This window comes from Sminthopsis crassicaudata, chromosome 3, assembly GCF_048593235.1.
Source record: "Sminthopsis crassicaudata isolate SCR6 chromosome 3, ASM4859323v1, whole genome shotgun sequence".
NCBI lineage: Eukaryota > Metazoa > Chordata > Mammalia > Dasyuromorphia > Dasyuridae > Sminthopsis > Sminthopsis crassicaudata.
In genome coordinates this window covers 88198961-88217262 of record NC_133619.1, presented here as the reverse complement: position 1 = coordinate 88217262, position 18302 = coordinate 88198961, and the positions used below count along the sequence as shown (strand labels likewise).

Genomic DNA, 18302 nt, shown 5'->3' with positions numbered 1-18302 from the left:
CCTCTCTACCATCCTGGATCTCCCTACACTGCACTGCATTGCTCTGGGCTGGGCTGGCCTGTAAAAAACTCCCCCCTCCCCCCCTCCCTCACTGTCCAACTGAGATAGACCTTTTCTGAAGTTCTTCCAAAATATCTTCTGCTGGAAATTTGCAGACTGTAAGCCATTCTAAGTGATCTTAACTGTGCTTTTCATTTCAAATACTCCATCTCTTATCTCCATGCCTTTGCCCTACATGTTCTCCATTCCTAGATACAATATATGTGTGTAAATACCATTTTCTTTTACCTCTGTTTCAAAGATTCTGTCTCTATTTCAAATGCAGTTCAGACACCATCTTCTACATGAAGCTCTTTCTGATCCATGTAATTACTATTGCCTTCCTTTCAAGGCAAATACTTCATATTTAACTCTACCTTGTATTTATTGTGCCTTAAATAACCTGTATTTAACTATTTTATATGTATTTGTCTTTTTTATGTCAATATATCGTATATTATACTATATATACTTCTATATGTCCCTTTAGAATATAAACTTCTAGAAGGATTGATCATTTCATTCATTGTGTTTGTGCCTAGCACAAATCAAACATTTCATAAATGTTTAGTAGTCAGTTGATTAAATTACATGTGTATTGGAATTCATAGGCAAATGATTGGGTTTTTAGCCTATAAAATGGGAAATAGCAACAATCAGTAAGATAAAAGATCAGCACTGTTTCATGTGTTAAAGTTCAAAAAATTTAGCAAATACACTGAGAATTCTGAAGGTTAATCTCTCAGAATTGTTTGCAAGCCTGGAACAACAGCAATGCAAAAGTGGAAAGAACAATGATTTTGAGGAGAGGTGTCAGAAGGTTTTGGTAGACAATTTCAAAAGATTTATAAATGTTATTTACCCCAACTACTGAACAATGAATGCAGATTAAAGCATATTTCAAAAAATTTTTTCTTAATTTTTATTGTTTTATTTTGTTAGTGTTTTCTTTTGCAACACGGCTGATGTAGAAATGTGTTCAGTATGATTTCACAGGTATAATAAAAATCAAATTGCCTTTTTAAAGAGCGGGGATGAACAGGAGGGAGAGAGACAATTTGGAACTCAAATTTTTTTAAAATGATTGTTAAAATTTTTTCACATGTAATTGAGAAATGTTTAATTAAATAAATAAAGACAATTTAAAAAAAAAAAAGAAGGCTTTGGTATGAATCTTAGGCCTGTTACTTAGTAACTATATTCTTTAATCCTCATTTCTCCAACTATAAAAAGCAGCATCACTTAGGTCTTTTCCAACTCTAAAAGCTGTAATCTTATAACTTTTAGTTAGCATTCTGATACTCATTCAAACTTATAAAATCACAGATAATTTCCTTTTGATAAGAATATAAGATATGGCTACCTGGAAAGGCAGGCTTTATTTACAGCCCTGTGAAGACTTTCTTCAGGATACTTCGATAATCGACGAGTGATTCGTAATAGCTGCCGGGTAGACAGAGATGCTGCAAGTGATTGTGCCTATTAAAAAGCAAAGGAAATTTGTTAGTGATTTCTTTCAATGTGCTGCAGATTCCTTTACATATTATAGCAGAATATTTCATGACTTTTAAAAGGAAAGGTTAAAAACTAATAATAAAAATTTTAAACATTCAAGGAATTAAAACATCCATAAATTTCTAAATTTATCAATATATAAACATACTCATCAATTTAATTTAATTCAAAACCTACTAAGTGCAAGATCTTAATTCTACTATGCTATTTTTGTGGAGTCAGAGAGAATATCACAAAATAATATACAGAATTTAAAGCAAATTTCATAAGAAAGCCTGTTATTTATTAACACATGTCTGATAAACAAATGATCCACATATAAAAAGAGCAACTCCAGTCTATTTTGCACCTCAACAAAAAATTATCCAAAACATAGGGCTTTCAGAAATTCTATGTTCAGAAACAGCAGAAGAAAAGAGAGTTCAAACTGTTTCAAGTACCTGGAATATGATGATTTCTTTCTACCAAAATAAAATTGTTTCTTATATAATCTAAAATTTGATATGGAACTTGATTAACCTGATTGAAATTCCTCAAATAAGGATTAATTTGAGTTAATAAACATGCTCCAGCAAAACATAAATAATGCCAGGAAGATTGATGGGATATCATATACAGGTATATAAAAATTCAATCAGACTGTTTTTAATCCAGCAAATAGTTAAGATCAAACACATTCAAGGATATTTCTACATCATTTGCATTTCTTCCCTCCTTTCTTGAAGCAGGAACCATTGCTAGGCAAGTTTGTACAAGACTTCCTATCCCAAATCCTCAAAGTCCCTTTCCACTAAGTGGTTTTTATAGGCTGAGAACAAAGAAGCCATTATGCTAAGTATTCTCATTTGATATATGACTCTTGAGACCTAGTAGCCCCCCAGGTACAGGATGCTCCATCACAAAAGGCCCACCAAGAAGAATATCTGTTCATTCTTTTAGGAGGACTGTGTTTAATCAAGAAACTGTCCAGGTTACTAGAGTAAACACAGGCCTGAAATAAAGGATACTCATTGATTAATGCACAAGAAAGGATGGCCTTCCTTTATGTTTTCTTGGCATCCTATCAAGACAACTGCAAGCACATTTTCATATTCTCAATAAAAAGAAGTTATACAAAAGACATGGTTAAGACTTATTTAAATATCCCTTACTCACTAGAATTCTTTACATAACCACAAGCAACTTCTATGAAAAGTTCACCTGTTTCAAACTCTAAGTCATACTCAATAGCATTAATTCCTCCAAACAATGAGGAATTCTGTTAGCTGACTGTTTCAACTACTCCTTCTTCAGCTCTAACAAAGCTGACCATTTTATTATTCATTTCCATTTCTTCAGTTTTCCCATATTCCTTTGCCCATAAATCAGAGCTCATGATACTCCATAAGTTTATGAGGTAAAACCTTACCAAACCTCACCTATAAAATTTACAATCTATTTAATCATATCACAGGCTCCCAAGTTATTTTATATTTTGAGTATTTACTTAATTCCTTTAATCTCTTTTTTTTCTTGTCTTATTGCCAAAGCTACCATTTATTGGCATAAAATTGGGCAGGTAAATTCTAATTATTTCTCCAATTTCCTCTTCATTGGTGGAAAGTTCTCCCTTTTCATTTTTGAGACTTAACAATTTGATTTTTCCTCTTTCCTTTTTCTAATCAGATTAACTAAATCTATTTTGTTGTTTTTTTCATAAAACCAACCTTTAGTTTTATTTATTAATTCAATAGTTTTTTTTTTTTACTTTCAATTTTATTAATCTCTCCTTTTATTTTTAGAATTTCAAGTTTGGTATTTGATTAGGGGTTTCTGATTTGTTCTTTTTCTAGCTTTTTTAGTTGCAAGCCCATTGATCTTTTCTTTCACTATTTTATGCAATTAAGCAGCTAGAGATATAAAATTTCCCCTTATTGCCTCTTTGATTGCATCGCACAAATTTTGGTATATTGTCTAATTATTGTCATTCTCTTGAATGAAATTATTAATTGTATCTATCATTTATTGTTTCACCCATTCATTCTTTAGGATGAGATAATTTAGTTTCCAAATACTTTTTTGCTCTATTTTCTCCTGGCCTTATATTGCATGTGGTTTTTATTATATCATGATCTGAAAAAAATGCATTTACTGTTTCTGCCTTTCTGCATTTGATTTTAAGATTTTTATGCCCTAACACATGGTTAATTTTTGTATAAGTTCCATGAACTGCTCAGAAAAAAGTAATTAAGAGTAGGTGATGAGGAAACCAAATTTTCACTCTTTGCAAATGACATGCAGATGATACTTAGAGAACCCTAGAGAATCAACTAAAAAACTAGTAGAAATAATCCACAACTTTAGCAAAGTTGCAGGATACAAAACAAATACACATAAATCATCAGCATTTTTATACATCACTAACAAAATCCAACAGCAACAGATACAAAGAGAAATTCCATTTAAATTAACTGTCAATAGTATAAAATATTTGGGAATCTATCTTCCAAGAGAAAGTCAGGAACTATATAAGCAAAACTACAAAACACTTTCCACACAAATAAAGTCAGATCTAAACAACTGAAAAAATATCAAGTGCTTTTGAATAGGTGACAATACTACCTAAACTCATCTATTTATTTAGTGCTATACCAATCAAACTCCCAAGAAACTATTTTACTGACCTAGAAAAAACAACAACAAAATAATAAAATGCATCTGGAAGAACAAAAGATCAAGAATTTCAAGAGAATTAATGAAAAAAAAAAAAAAAAGCAAATGAAGGTGACCTAGCTGTACCTGACCTAAAACTATATTTATTATAAAGCAGGGGTCATCAAAACCATTTGGTACCGTTTAAGAAACACAGCAGTTGATCAATGGAATAGGTTAGGTCCACAGAACAAAATAGTCAATGATTGTAGTAATCTAGTCTTTGACAAACTCAAAGAACCCCAGCTTTTGGGATAAGAACTCAGTATTTGACAAAAACTGCTGGGAAAATTGGAAACTAGTATGGCAGAAACTAAACACTGAACCACACCTAACACTGTATTCCAAGATAAGGTTGAAATAGGCTCATGATCTAGACATAAAGAATGATATTATAAATAAATTAGAAGAACACAGAATAGTTTACCTCTCAGATATGTAGTGGAGGAAGGAATTTGTGACCAAAGAAGGACTAGAGATCATTAGTGATAACAAAATAGATAATTTTGATTATATTAGGTTAAAAACTAATGGAGACATTAGTTAATGGTTTTGATAAAGGCCTCATTTCTAAAATATGTAGAGAATTGACTCAAATTTGTAATAGTTCAAGCCATTCTCCAGTTGATAAATGGTCAAAGGATATGAACAATTTTCAGATGAAGAAATTGAAACTATTTCTAGTCATATGAAAAGGTGTTCCAAATCATTACTGATCAGAGAAATGCAAATTAAGATAATTCTGAGATACTAATACACACCAGTCAGATTGGCTAAGATGACAAGAAAAGATAATGACAAATGTTGGAAACTGAGACACTGATACATTACTGGTGGAGTTGTGAATGGATCCAACCATTCTAGAGAGCAATTTGGAACTCTGCTCAAAAAGTTATCAAACTCTACATATCCTTTGACTTATATCCCAAAGAGATCTTAAAGGAGGGAAAGGGACCCACATGTGCAAAAATGTTTGTGGCAGCCCTTTTTTGTAGTGACCAGAAACTAGAAACTGGAGAATGGCAGAATAAATTGTGGTATATGAATATTATGGAACACTATTGTTCTGTAAGAAATGACCAGCAGGATGATTTCCAGAAAGGCCTGGAGAGACTTATATGAACTAATGCTGAGTGAAATGAGCAGAACCAGGAGATCATTTACACGGCAATGAAAAGGCTGAAACTCTTGAGTTGATGCACTGAGGTTGGACAATCAAGCACTTGAGGCTAATTACTGATTGGACAATACTCTATTAGAATATTGGAAAATGCCCCTTCCCACTATCCAGTGCTGGCCTAATCATTTGGTGTATACAGAGAATTGTGGGAGGGATTAGGAGGGTGCAGAGAGACTAGGCAGAGTCACTTCTGGGCGGGAGACGATGAGGAGAGGTCAAGGAGATCCTTCATCCATCCATTTTCCTTCTACCGCTAAAGACTAAGAATAAAGACCAAGGACTTTTGCTAATCCTGATTCCGGCTGATTCTAAGGCATCCAGGGTGCTATTGTGGTCATCACAGGTCCCTAATTCTAATCAGGCCAAATATGAATTTTGGGTGACATTTAAAGCTCTTCAATACATTTAAACTGGTTTAAATGGTTTTAAGCCCTAAAGAAGTGCCTTCATGAACTTAAAAAGAGAGGAAAAAACCCTCAGTATTTACTATTTGTTAGAAAAAAGTGATTGAATATTCTAGTTCTGGCCACCAAAATTTTAATAAAAGAAAATGAGTGCCAAGTAACCCCCACCAGAGTATTTGCATATAACAACTCCTATTTATTATAAGCATATTAAATTCCCAAGGGATAAATTTATATTCATAGCACAGACATGATATTATACACTGACTTACAAGCTTCAAGTCAATGATCTGTAGATATTTCCCCAGAGCCTGAACAGTGACTCACTCATTTGATAACTATAAGCTGATTTGCCTTAATAAGTTAGTATTAAAAACCAATGGAATTAAATATCATTTTAGGACTTTTAAACATAATAATTTATTTTTTTCCTTTAATTCTGGGCTCCCCATCAAAATAAGTCTTATCAAAATTCACCTAGCAACAATCTATAAAGGAGCAATAAAATCTGCATTTAAAATCAAAGGCAGTAAGAGAATGGATGTTTTTTTAAAATTATTTTCAAAATATTTTATTCTAATACGGGCATTAATAAAAAGCATTCAGGAATTTCAAAAATTTCAAAAGCATTCAAAATAATTTACACTAAGACTTTTTTTTTTTAAAAGCAAATTCATATCAAATTTCTAGAGAAGTTTTTATCCTTGACCAATGGGAATTTTTAGTATATAATGGCGTAGTTGCTGTGGTTGTGAATTTTTTGAAGCACTGACAGTATCTGTTTATTGGTGTAATGAATATCTTAGATTATATATTCAAGCAATACCTTTACTTACACACACAAACACACACACAGATTTAAAAAAAATAGTTGCTTGTTTTTCTATGTTCTGGTGATCTGCTGATATTTTTTACAGAAAGCTAAAAAGGAGAGGTGGTGAGAAGTACTGCATGAAAGGAGTATTCAACTATTTCTTCTCTAGGATTTACTTTACAACTAACTGTTAATTTTATTTCCTATATGCTATAACAGATTGGTTAAAAGCAATAACAAACACATTGTCATTTTCCACTTTTAATTATTTTAAAGAATGATGTAAACAACATTCATATAATAACCTGTCCATCAGAGACACTATGTCAGTAAATAAACAGTTGGTCTCATATGTGAAACCAGGATTTGAGGCCCGGGAATGTTTATGTGGAATAGTAGTACTAGAATCCATAGTAAGTGGGTGATGAGAACCACAGAATGAGAAGAGTAGAGAACTTTAAAGTACATCTGCTAATAGGAAGCAGGACATAAATGTTTCTCTTACACAGAATATTAAAGAATGTTTAGACAGAAGGAAAACTTACAGAGCAATGTCATTTGAGTCTATGAGAAGTATTCAGAAAGAGAGGAGTGATCAACAATTTCAAATGATACAGAAAGGTTAAAAAGTCTGAAGATAGATAAAAAGCCATTGGATTTAGTCACAGAGAAATGATTATGGAGAATGAAGTTTCATCTGAATGGTTGGAGGCAGAGGTTAGGCTACAAGAGTTTGAAAAATAAATGAGAGGAGAAGACATGGTGGAAAGGAGTGTAGACAGATGCTTCTTCTAAAATTTTGGGTGTGAAGAAGAAAAGTCATAAGATTTTTTTTTTTTTTTTTTAAGAAAAGGGAAGAAGATCTAAACATTTTCATAGGCAGCAGGGAACAAGACAATAGAGAAGAAAAAAACTGAATATTAATGAGAGGAGATAATAGGAAGGATAAGTATCTGGAGGAAATGGAAGAAAAGGAAACTGGGGCACCTAGATGGCACATTAGGTAGAGTACCAGCCCTGAAGTCAGGAGGACCTGAATTCAAATCTGGCCTCAGACACTTAACAGTTCCTAGCTGTGTGACCTTGAGCAAGTCACTTAACCCTAATCGGTTCAGGGGAAAAAAAAAAAAAAAGAGCCCAAGGGTCCAAGTGGAGGAATTGGTATTGGTGAGGAGAATGAACAACTCATTCTCCACATCTGAAGAAAATGATTGTAGAGTAGGGGATTGATGCTGAAGTATTCAAATTATAGAGCTGGGAGGGGAAAAAAGAAATATGGAAGTAGGAAAGAAGGAATTCATAATGAATGGTTTCAATTTTTTCATTGAACTGATGCAAAATTTCTGTTGAAAAGGAGGTAGTGATCAGTTTAGTACAGGTACTGTGAGGAGTGTGACAGTAAAGATAATATTTAGATAAAACTTAATCCCTACTTTCATGTATCTTATAATCTAAGAGAAGAATGTGAGACACACATACACACACACACACACACACATATAACTGACTATAATATAAACAAATGTGTAATTGCATAAAAGAGGTGAAAAACAAAGAGATATATTATTACTGTTATATAAAGGTCAACACTAAATGGAAAGATCAGGGAAGATGTCATAAGATCACAGAGTTTTGTACCAGAAAAGATCTTAATAATCACATGGATGACAGAGCTTCTATGATCATTCTAAGATCATACAGGTAACAGAACTTGGTTGTTGTTCTCCGTTCACCACTATATTAGAATTCAGTGACAGTGTGTCCAGGTGTGGCTAATCAGACGAATAGGAACTCAGAGGCTCTACCACAGGTTGGACACGAGTCCATGGGAATATTTGGGGAGGATTCTCTTAAATCTCCACATTTCATTATTGCAATTCTGCTTTGCACATGTATTCTGTAGAGCACAGCACGTGCTATATCATGCAATCAATTCCAAAGTTCTTCAGCAAGACCTTGGGAGTGGCTTGTATCACTTCTTCTAACTACCATGGGATGCTTTCACTGTGTGAGTTCTCCATAAAACAGTCTTTTAGGCAAGGATAGGTTAGGCATACAAACGAGGTGGCCAAGCCATTGGAGTCTGGTCTCTCTGCAGTAGAGTTTGAACGTGGGGCACTGTAAGAAAGGGCCTCAGTGTCTGGTCCTGTCAGGTGCTCTTCATAATCTTTCCAAGATAATTCAAATAGAAGCAATTCATGTTGCCTGCACAATGCTGGTCTTCTCCCCTACATTTCCTTTTGTGCCTCCCAAACTCTGAGCCAGTTCTGGCAATACTTCCGTGCTTCATCCTTATGAGCACCCTTGGACAGTATACTGCCAAGGTAAGAGAATTTATCCACAACTTTCAAAACTTCTCCATCTGCTATAATCAAGGGTCCTACGAGTGTATGGTGTGGGGCTAATTTGGCCATAATATTAGGCCTAAATTAGCACAAGCACAAAGCCAGCTTCAGAGGCACAATCATCTACAAACAAAACAATCGTGCACCAATACCACCTCCGCTGGAGTCTTGGTTTGAAGCCTTTTCAAGTTGAGTAGTTTACCAGCCGTAGCTGACGTTGATGCCACATTTTCCTCATTGAAGCTTTCTGACAACATTACTGAAAACATCATGCTAAAAAGGATGGGAGGAGGCACACAGCCCAGCTGGGTTCACCTGCTGATGGGGAAAGCATGAGAGCACCATCCAGAATGCAGGCAAGCATGTCATTAAAAAACCTGTACCCGAATTTTGACATAATGTTCCACAAATCTTCATGATCAACAGTATCAAATAGCAGAACTTAGATTTAAAATGAGTCCTGGGACTTCCAGCCAAGATGGTGGCGTGGAGGCAGACAGCTGCTTGAGCTCCACGCTTTCTCTCAGGACTTACTTCATGGCAAGTCTCAGAGTTAATGCTTGACTGCAAAAGAAACCCACAAATAATCACCAAGAGAAGACATCCTTGAAATTTGCCAGAGAAGGTCTGTGTTTGCTCGGGGGAGGGTCAATCAGACTGGGCCCAGACTGAGGGCAGGCAGCTCACACAGGTCAGACCTGAGGGGGGAGGGGTACGATCTCTGCCGTTTCTTTGAAAAGACTTATACCCCACTGTGGATATTCCATCTTGGCAACAAGCCAGGAGCAGCAGAGAGGGTGTAAACACCGAGGTGAAGATTAAAACCCCAGAAAGCCAGCGTCTCTCAGAGCCCGGCCACCCCCAACCCCCACCTGGACTGACTCAGCTCGTTCTCAGAGCCTCAGAGGACAGACACAGTGAGCAGCTATGGCTGTCCTGTTAGTGCATCACTGCTGTCTCCCACAATCTATAGAGGAAACCCAGTACCACCTTCCAGCCCGCCCCCCCAAAACAGACCAATTGTTTCTCTTGTCAGTTTGTTTTCTTCGATTCCGCTCTGACAAAATGGACAAAAAATTCAAAAGGGCTCTAACCATTGACAGCTTCTGTATGGAGAGAGAGCAGACTTCAAATACTGAGGAGACTAAAAACAGACTGTCCCCAGAGGAATCCCCTAAGGGGATATGATCTGCTCCTCAATACATAAGAACTCTCATAGAGGAAATCAAAACGACTCTCATAAGAGAGCTAGAAGAGAAATGGGAAAAGGAAAGGGAAACTTGGCAAGAGAGCCTGGAGAAGTCATTCCACATATGGATAAAGAAAACAAATCATTGAGAAATAAAATTAGTGAATTAGAAAAGGTAAACAACTCCAAGGAAAACAGGATTAGTGAATTGGAAAAGATAAACAACTCCAAGGAAAACAGGATTAGTGAGCTGCATAAAGAAGTCAGCTCTCTAAAAAATAAAATGGATAAAATGGAAAAAAATTCCATTGAAGATAAAAAGTCAATTGGACAATTACAAAAAGATATTAAAAAAGTGAGTGAAGAAAATAAATCAATGACAATTAGACTCGAACAAGTAGAAATGAATGAATCAAGGAGAAACCAAGAAGTAGTCAAGCAAAACCAGAAAAACAAAACAATTGAAAAGAATGTCAAGTACCTTATTAGAAAGACAACAGACCTGGAAAACAGATCCAGGAGAGACAATTTGAGAATAATCGGACTCCCTGAAAAATGGGAGGAAAAAAAGAGCTTGGACACCATTTTCGAGGAAATTATCGAAGAGTACTGCCCAGACATTCTGGAAACAGAGGGTAAAATAGACATTGAAAAAATTCATTGATCACTTATTGAAATGGAACTTAAAATCAAAACGCCAAGAAATATATTGGCCAGACTTCCGGCCAAGATGGTGGCGTGGAGGCAGACAGCTGCTTGAGCTCCTCGTTTTCTCTCAGAACTTACTTCATGACAAGCCTCTGACTTAATGCTTGACCCAGAAAGAAATCCACAAATAATCACCAAGAGAAGACATCCTTGAAAGTCGCCAGAAAAGGTCTGTGTTTGCTCGGGGGAGGGTCAATCAGACTGGGCACAGACTGAGGGCAGGCAGCCAGAGCAAGACAGGCAGCTCACACAGCTCAGACCAGAGGGGGAGGGGTGTAATCTTTGCCGTTTCTGTGAAAGGCTTTTGCCCCAGTGTGGATGCTCCATCTTGGCAGCAAGCCAGGAGCGGTGGAGAGGGTGTAAACCCCGGAGGTGAAGATTAAAACCCCAGAAAGCCAGCGTCTCTCAGAGCCCGGCCACCCCCAACCCCCACCTGGACTGACTCGGTGCGTTCTCAGAGCCTCAGAGCACAGACTCAGTACAGTCATTGCTGTTCTGTTAGTGGCTCTCTGCTGCTCTACCCCCAGTCTGTAGAGGAAGCCCATTAATACCATCCAGCCCCATCCCCCGCAAAACAGACCAATTGTTTCTCTTGTCAGTTTGTTTTCTTTGATTCCTACTCTGACAAAATGAACAAAAAATTCAAAAGGGCTCTAACCATTGACAGCTTCTGTGTGGAGAGGGAGCAGACTTCAAATGCTGAGGAGACTAGGAACAGACTGTCCCCAGATGTATCCCCTGGGAGGGATATAAGCTGCTCCTCAATACAAAAGAACCTCATAGAGGAAATCAAAAAGGCTCTCACAAGAGAGCTGGAAGAGAAATGGGAAAAGGAAAGGGAAGCTTGGCAAGAGAGCCTGGAGAAGTCATCCCATGCATTCAAAGACAGAGTGGATAAAGAAATCAAATCATTGAGAAACAAGATTAGTGAGCTGGAAAAGGTAAACAACTCCAAGGAAAACAGGATTAGTGAGCTGGAAAAGGTAAACAACTCCAAGGAAAACAGGATTAGTGAGCTGGAAAAAGAAATCAGCTCTCTAAAAAATAAAATGGATAAAATGGAAAAAAATTCCATAGAAGATAAAAACTCAATTGGACAATTACAAAGAGATATAAAAAAAGTTAGTGAAGAAAATACATCATTGAAAATTAGACTGGAACAAGTAGAAATGAATGACTCAAGGAGAAACCAAGAGGTAGTCAAGCAAAACCAGAGAAATGAAACAATTGAAAAGAATGTCAAGTACCTTACCAGAAAGACAACAGACCTGGAAAACAGATCCAGGAGAGACAATTTGAGAATAATCGGACTCCCTGAAAAATGGGAGGAAAAAAAGAGCTTGGACACCATTTTCGAGGAAATTATCAAAGAGAACTGCCCAGACATTCTGGAAACAGAGGGTAAAATAGACATTGAAAAAATTCATCGATCACCTACTGAAAGGGACCCTAAAATCAAACCGCCAAGAAATATAGTGGCCAAGTTCAAGAACCATCAGAAAAAGGAAAAGATATTGGAAGCTGCTAGAAAAAAACAATTCAGATATGGAGGATCCACAATAAGGATAACCCAGGATCTAGCAGCGTCCACATTAAAAGAACGAAAGGCCTGGAACATGATATACCGAAAGGCTAAGGAACTTGGTATGCAGCCAAGAATAACTTACCCAGCAAGAATGAGCATCGTTTTCCAGGGAAGAAGATGGACATTTAACGAAATAAATGAATTCCATCTATTTTTGATGAAAAAAACAGACCTACATAAAAGGTTTGATCGTCAAATACAGAACTCAAGAGATTTCTAAAAAGGTAAAAAGAAATCTTGAGAACTATACTTCTGTCAAAAAAATATGTAAAGAACATATGTACAATTTGTCTTAGAAACTAGAGGTGGAAAGGAGATTATATCATAAAAAAGTGTAAAGTGGTGGTACTACATCTCATGAAGAGGCAAAGGTAACCTATTATATCTGAGAGAAAGAAAGGAGGGAGATGAACATAGCGTGTATCAATAGACATATTCGATTTATGGTGAAACTTCTTCCACTTCGTTGAAAAGTGAAAGGGAAGGAGTAAGCTAAGGGGAAGGGAATACAAGGGAATACAGAATTGTGAGGGAAAAGGGGTAAAATAAGGGGAGGATCTTTAAGGTGGGGGAGGGATCCTAAAAAGGGAGGGCTGTGAAAAGCAAGTGGTGTTCACCAGTTTAATACTGGATAGGAGGGTAAAAGGGAAGGAAAGGGGAAAAGCATAAGCAGGGGTTAATAGGATGGCAAGCAATATAGAATTAGTCCTTCTAACCATAAATGTGAATGGGGCAAACTGCCTCATAAAGAGGAAGCAGTTAGCAGACTGGATTAAAAGTCAGAATCCTACTATATGTTGTTTACAGGAAACACACCTGAAAAAGGGTGAGATATTCAAACTAAAAGTAAAAGGGTGGAGCATCTATTATGCTTCAGGCAAAACCAAAAAAGCAGGAGTAGCCATCCTCATCTCAGATCAAGCAAAAACAAAAATTGATCTAATTAAAAGAGATAAGGAAGGGCATTATATCCTGCTAAAGGGCAGCATCAATAGTGAAGCAATATCAATATTAAACATGTATGCACCAAGTGGTGCAGCATCTAAATTCTTAAAAGAGAAATTAAGAGAGCTGCAAGAGGAAATAGATAGCAAAACTATAATAGCGGGAGATCTCAACCTTGCACTCTCAGAATTAGATAAATCAAACCACAAAATAAATAAGAAAGAAGTCAAAGAGGTAAATAGAATACTAGAAAAGTTTGATATGATAGATCTTTGGCGAAAGCTTAATGGAGACAGAAAGGAATATACTTTCTTCTCAGCAGTTCATGGAACCTATACAAAAATTGATCATATACTAGGGCATAAAAACCTCAAAATCAAATGCAGTAAGGCAGAAATAATAAATGCATCCTTTTCAGACCATAATGCAATCAAAATAACATTTAATAAAAAGCCAGGGGAAAATAGACCAAAAAATAATTGGAAACTAAATAATCTTATACTAAAGAATGATTGGGTAAAACAGCAAATCATAGACATAATTAATAACTTCACCCAAGAAAATGACAATAATGAGACATCATACCAAAATGTGTGGGACACAGCCAAAGCAGTAATAAGGGGAAGTTTTATATCTCTACAGGCCTACTTGCATAAAATAGAGAAAAAGAGGGCCAACGAACTGGGCTTACAACTAAAATTGCTAGAAAAGGAACAAATTAAACCCCCCCCAGACAAACACAAAAGTTGAAATTTAAAAAATAAAAGGTGAGATTAATAAAATTGAAAGTAAAAAACTATTGAATTAATTAATAAAACTAAGAGTTGGTTTTATGAAAAAACCAACAAAATAGACAAACACTTAGTAAACCTGATTAAAAAAAGGAAAGAGAAAAAGCAAATTGATAGCCTTGAAAATGAAAAGGGTGAACTCACCACTAATGAAGAGGAAATTAGAACAATAGTTAGGAGCTACTTTGCTCAACTTTATGCCGATAAATTCGATAACTTAAATGAAATGGAAGAATAATTTCAAAAATATAGCTTGCCCAAATTAACAGAGGAAGAAGTAAGTAGTCTAAATAGTCCCATCTCAGAAAAAGAAATAGACCAAGCTATTAACCAACTTCCTAAGAAAAAGTCCCCAGGATCAGATGGATTTACAGGTGAATTCTACCAAACATTTAAAGAATAACTAACTCCAATGCTATGTAAACAATTTGAAAAAATAGGGATTGAAGGAGTCCTACGAAATTCCTTCTATGACACAGACATGGTACTGATACCTAAACCAGGTAGATCGAAAATTGAGAAAGAAAACTATAGACCAATTTCCTTAATGAATATTGATGCTAAAATCTTAAATAAGATATTAGCAAACAGACTTCAGAAAATCATCCCCAGGATAATACACTATGACCAAGTGGGATTTATACCAGGAATGCAGGGCTGGTTTAATATTAGGAAAACTATTAGTATAATTGACCATATTAATAATCAAATTAATAAAAACCATATGATCATCTCAATAGATACAGAAAAGGCATTTGATAAAATCCCACATCCATTCCTACTAAAAACGCTTGAGAGTATAGGAATAAATGGACTATTCCTTAAAATAATAAGGAGCATATATTTAAAACCTTCAGTAAACATCATATGTAATCGTGATAAACTAGAACCTTTCCCTGTAAGATCAGGAGTGAAACAAGGTTGCCCACTATCACCATTACTATTCAATATAGTACTAGAAACTCTAGCCTTGGCAATAAGAGCCGAGAAAGAGATCCAAGGAATTAGAGTAGGAAATGAAGAAATCAAATTGTCACTTTTTGCAGATGACATGATGGTATACTTAGAGAACCCCAAAGACTCTGCTAAAAAGCTATTAGAAATAATTCAGAATTTTAGCAAAGTCGCAGGATACAAAATAAATACACATAAATCTTCAGGATTTTTATACATTACCAACACAATCCAACAGCAAGAGATACAAAGAGAAATTCCATTCAAAATAACAGTCGATAGTATAAAATATTTGGGAATATATCTACCAAAGGAGAGTCAGGAATTATATGAGCAAAATTACAAAACACTTGCCACAAAAATAAAGTCAGATTTAAATAATTGGAAAGACATTCAGTGCTCTTGGATAGGCCGAGCGAATATAATAAAGATAACAATACTCCCCAAACTAATCTATTTATTTAGTGCTATACCAATCAGACTCCCAAGAAACTATTTTAATGACCTAGAAAAAATAACAACAAAATTCATATGGAAGAATAAAAGGTCGAGAATTTCAAGGGAAGTAATGAAAAAAAAAATTAAATTTAGGTGGTCTAGCTATACCTGATCTAGAACTATATTATAAAGCAACAGTCATCAAAACCATTTGGTATTGGCTAAGAAATAGACTAGTGGATCAGTGGAATAGGTTAGGTTCACAGGGCAAGATAGTGAATAAAAATAGCAATCTAGTGTTTGACAAACCCAAAGATCCCAACTTTTGGGATAAGAATTCATTATTTGACAAAAACTGCTGAGAAAACTGGAAATTAGTATGGCAGAAACTAGGCATGGACCCACATTTAACACCACATACTAAGATTAGATCAAAATGGGTCCAAGATTTAGGCATAAAGAACGAAATCATAAATAAATTGGAGGAACATGGGATGGTTTACCTCTCAGACTTCTGGAGGAGGAAGGAGTTTGTGTCCAAGGGAGAACTAGAGACCATTATTGATCACAAAATAGAACATTTTGATTACACCAAATTAAAAAGTTTCTGCACAAACAAAACTAATGCAAACAAGATTAGAAGGGAAGTAACAAATTGGCAAAACATTTTTACAGTTAAAGGTTCTGATAAAGGCCTCATCTCCAAAATATACAGAGAATTGACTTTAATTTATAAGAAATCAAGCCATTCTCCAATTGATAAATGGTCAAAGGATATGAACAGACAATTTTCAGATGATGAAATTAAAACTATTTCCACTCATATGAAAGAGTGTTCCAAATCACTATTGATCAGAGAAATGCAAATTAAGACAACTCTGAGGTATCATTACACACCTGTCAGATTGGCTAAGATGACAGGAACAAATAACGATGAATGTTGGAGGGGCTGTGGGAAAACTGGGACACTGATGCATTGTTGGTGGAGTTGTGAAAGAATCCAACCATTCTGGAGAGCAATCTGGAATTATGCCCAAAAAGTTATCAAAATGTGCATACCCTTTGACCCAGCCATACTACTACTGGCCTTTACCCCAAGGAACTACTAAAGAAGGGAAAGAGACCTGTATGTGCCAAAATGTTTGTGGCAGCCCTTTTCATAGTAGCTAGAAGCTGGAAGATGAATGGATGTCCATCAATTGGAGAATGGTGGGGTAAACTATGGTATATGAATGTTATGGAATATTATTGTTCTATAAGAAATGACCAACAGGAGAAATACAGAGAGGCTTGGAGAGACTTACATCAACTGATGCTGAGTGAAACGAGCAGAACCAGAAGATCGTTATACACTTCAACAATGATACTGTACGAGGATGTATGCTGATGGAAGTGGATTTCTTCAACATAGAGAAGAGCTAATCCAATTCCAATTGATTAATGATGGACAGAACCAGCTACATCCAGAAAAGGAACACTGGGAAATGAATGTAAACTGTTATTTTTACCTTTTGAATCCAATTCTTCCTGTGCAACAAAAAATTCGGTTCTACACACATATATTGTATCTAGAATATACTGTAATATATTTAACATATATAAGACTGCTTGCCATCTGGGGGAGGGGGTTGGGGGAGGAAGGGAAAAAATCTGAATAGAAGTAAGTGCAAGGGATAATGTTGTAAAAAATTACCCATGCATATGTACTGTCAAAAAATGTTATAATTATAAAATAAAATTTAAATTAAAAAAAAAATATATAGTGGCCAAGTTCAAGAACCATCAGACAAAGGAAAAAATACTGGAAGCTGCTAGAAAAAAGCAATTCAGATATGGAGGAGCCACAATAAGGATAACCCAGGATCCAGCAGCATCCACATTAAAAGAACAGAGGGCCTGGAACATGATATGCCGAAAGGCTAAGGAACTTGGTATGCAGCCAAGAATAACTTACCCAGCAAAAATGATCATCCTTTTCCAGGGAAGAAGATGGACATTCAATGAAATAAATAAATTCCATCTATTCTCGATGAAAAAACCAGATCTACACAAAATATTTGATCTTCAAATACAGAACTCAAGCTATTTCTAAAAAGGTAAAAAGAAATCTTGAGAACTATACTTCTGCCATAAAGATATGTAAAGAACACATGTATAATTTGTCCTAGAAACCAGAGGTGGAAAGGAAATTATATCATAAAAAAGGATAAAGTGGTGGTACTACATCTCATGAAGAGGCAAAGGTAACCTATTATATCTGAGAGAAAGAAAGGAGGGAGATGTACATAGTGTGTATCAATAGACATATTCGATTTATGATGAAACTTCTTCCACTTCATTGAAAAGTGGGTGGGAAGGAGTAAGCTAAGGGGAAGGGAATACAAGGGAATACAGAATTGTGAGGGAAAAGGGTAAAATAGGGGGAGGAACTTTAAAGTGGGGGAGGGTACTAAAAAGGGAGGGCTGTGAAAAGCAAGTGGTACTCACAAGTTTAATACTGGGGAGGGGGGGGTAAGAGGGAAGGAAAGGAGAAAAGCATAAGCAGGGGTTAACAGGATGGCAAGCAATACAGAATTAGTCATTCTAACTATAAATGTAAATGGGGTAAACTCCCCCATAAAGAGAAAGCAGTTAGCAGACTGGATTAAAAGCCAGAATCCTACTATATGTTGTTTACAGGAAGCACACCTGAAACAGGGTGATA

The 18302-nt window shown here is 35.8% G+C and overlaps 1 protein-coding gene across 1 annotated transcript in view; it reads right to left on the bottom strand.

Annotated features, from left to right (window-relative positions):
• Nucleotides 1–18302, bottom strand: part of VWA8 (von Willebrand factor A domain containing 8) — a 413374-nt gene that overhangs the window by 255016 nt on the left and 140056 nt on the right. The window contains exon 17 of the mRNA XM_074299190.1: nucleotides 1403–1518. Within this exon, the coding sequence (XP_074155291.1) occupies nucleotides 1403–1518 (116 nt within the window). The remainder of the gene's footprint in view (nucleotides 1–1402; nucleotides 1519–18302) is intronic.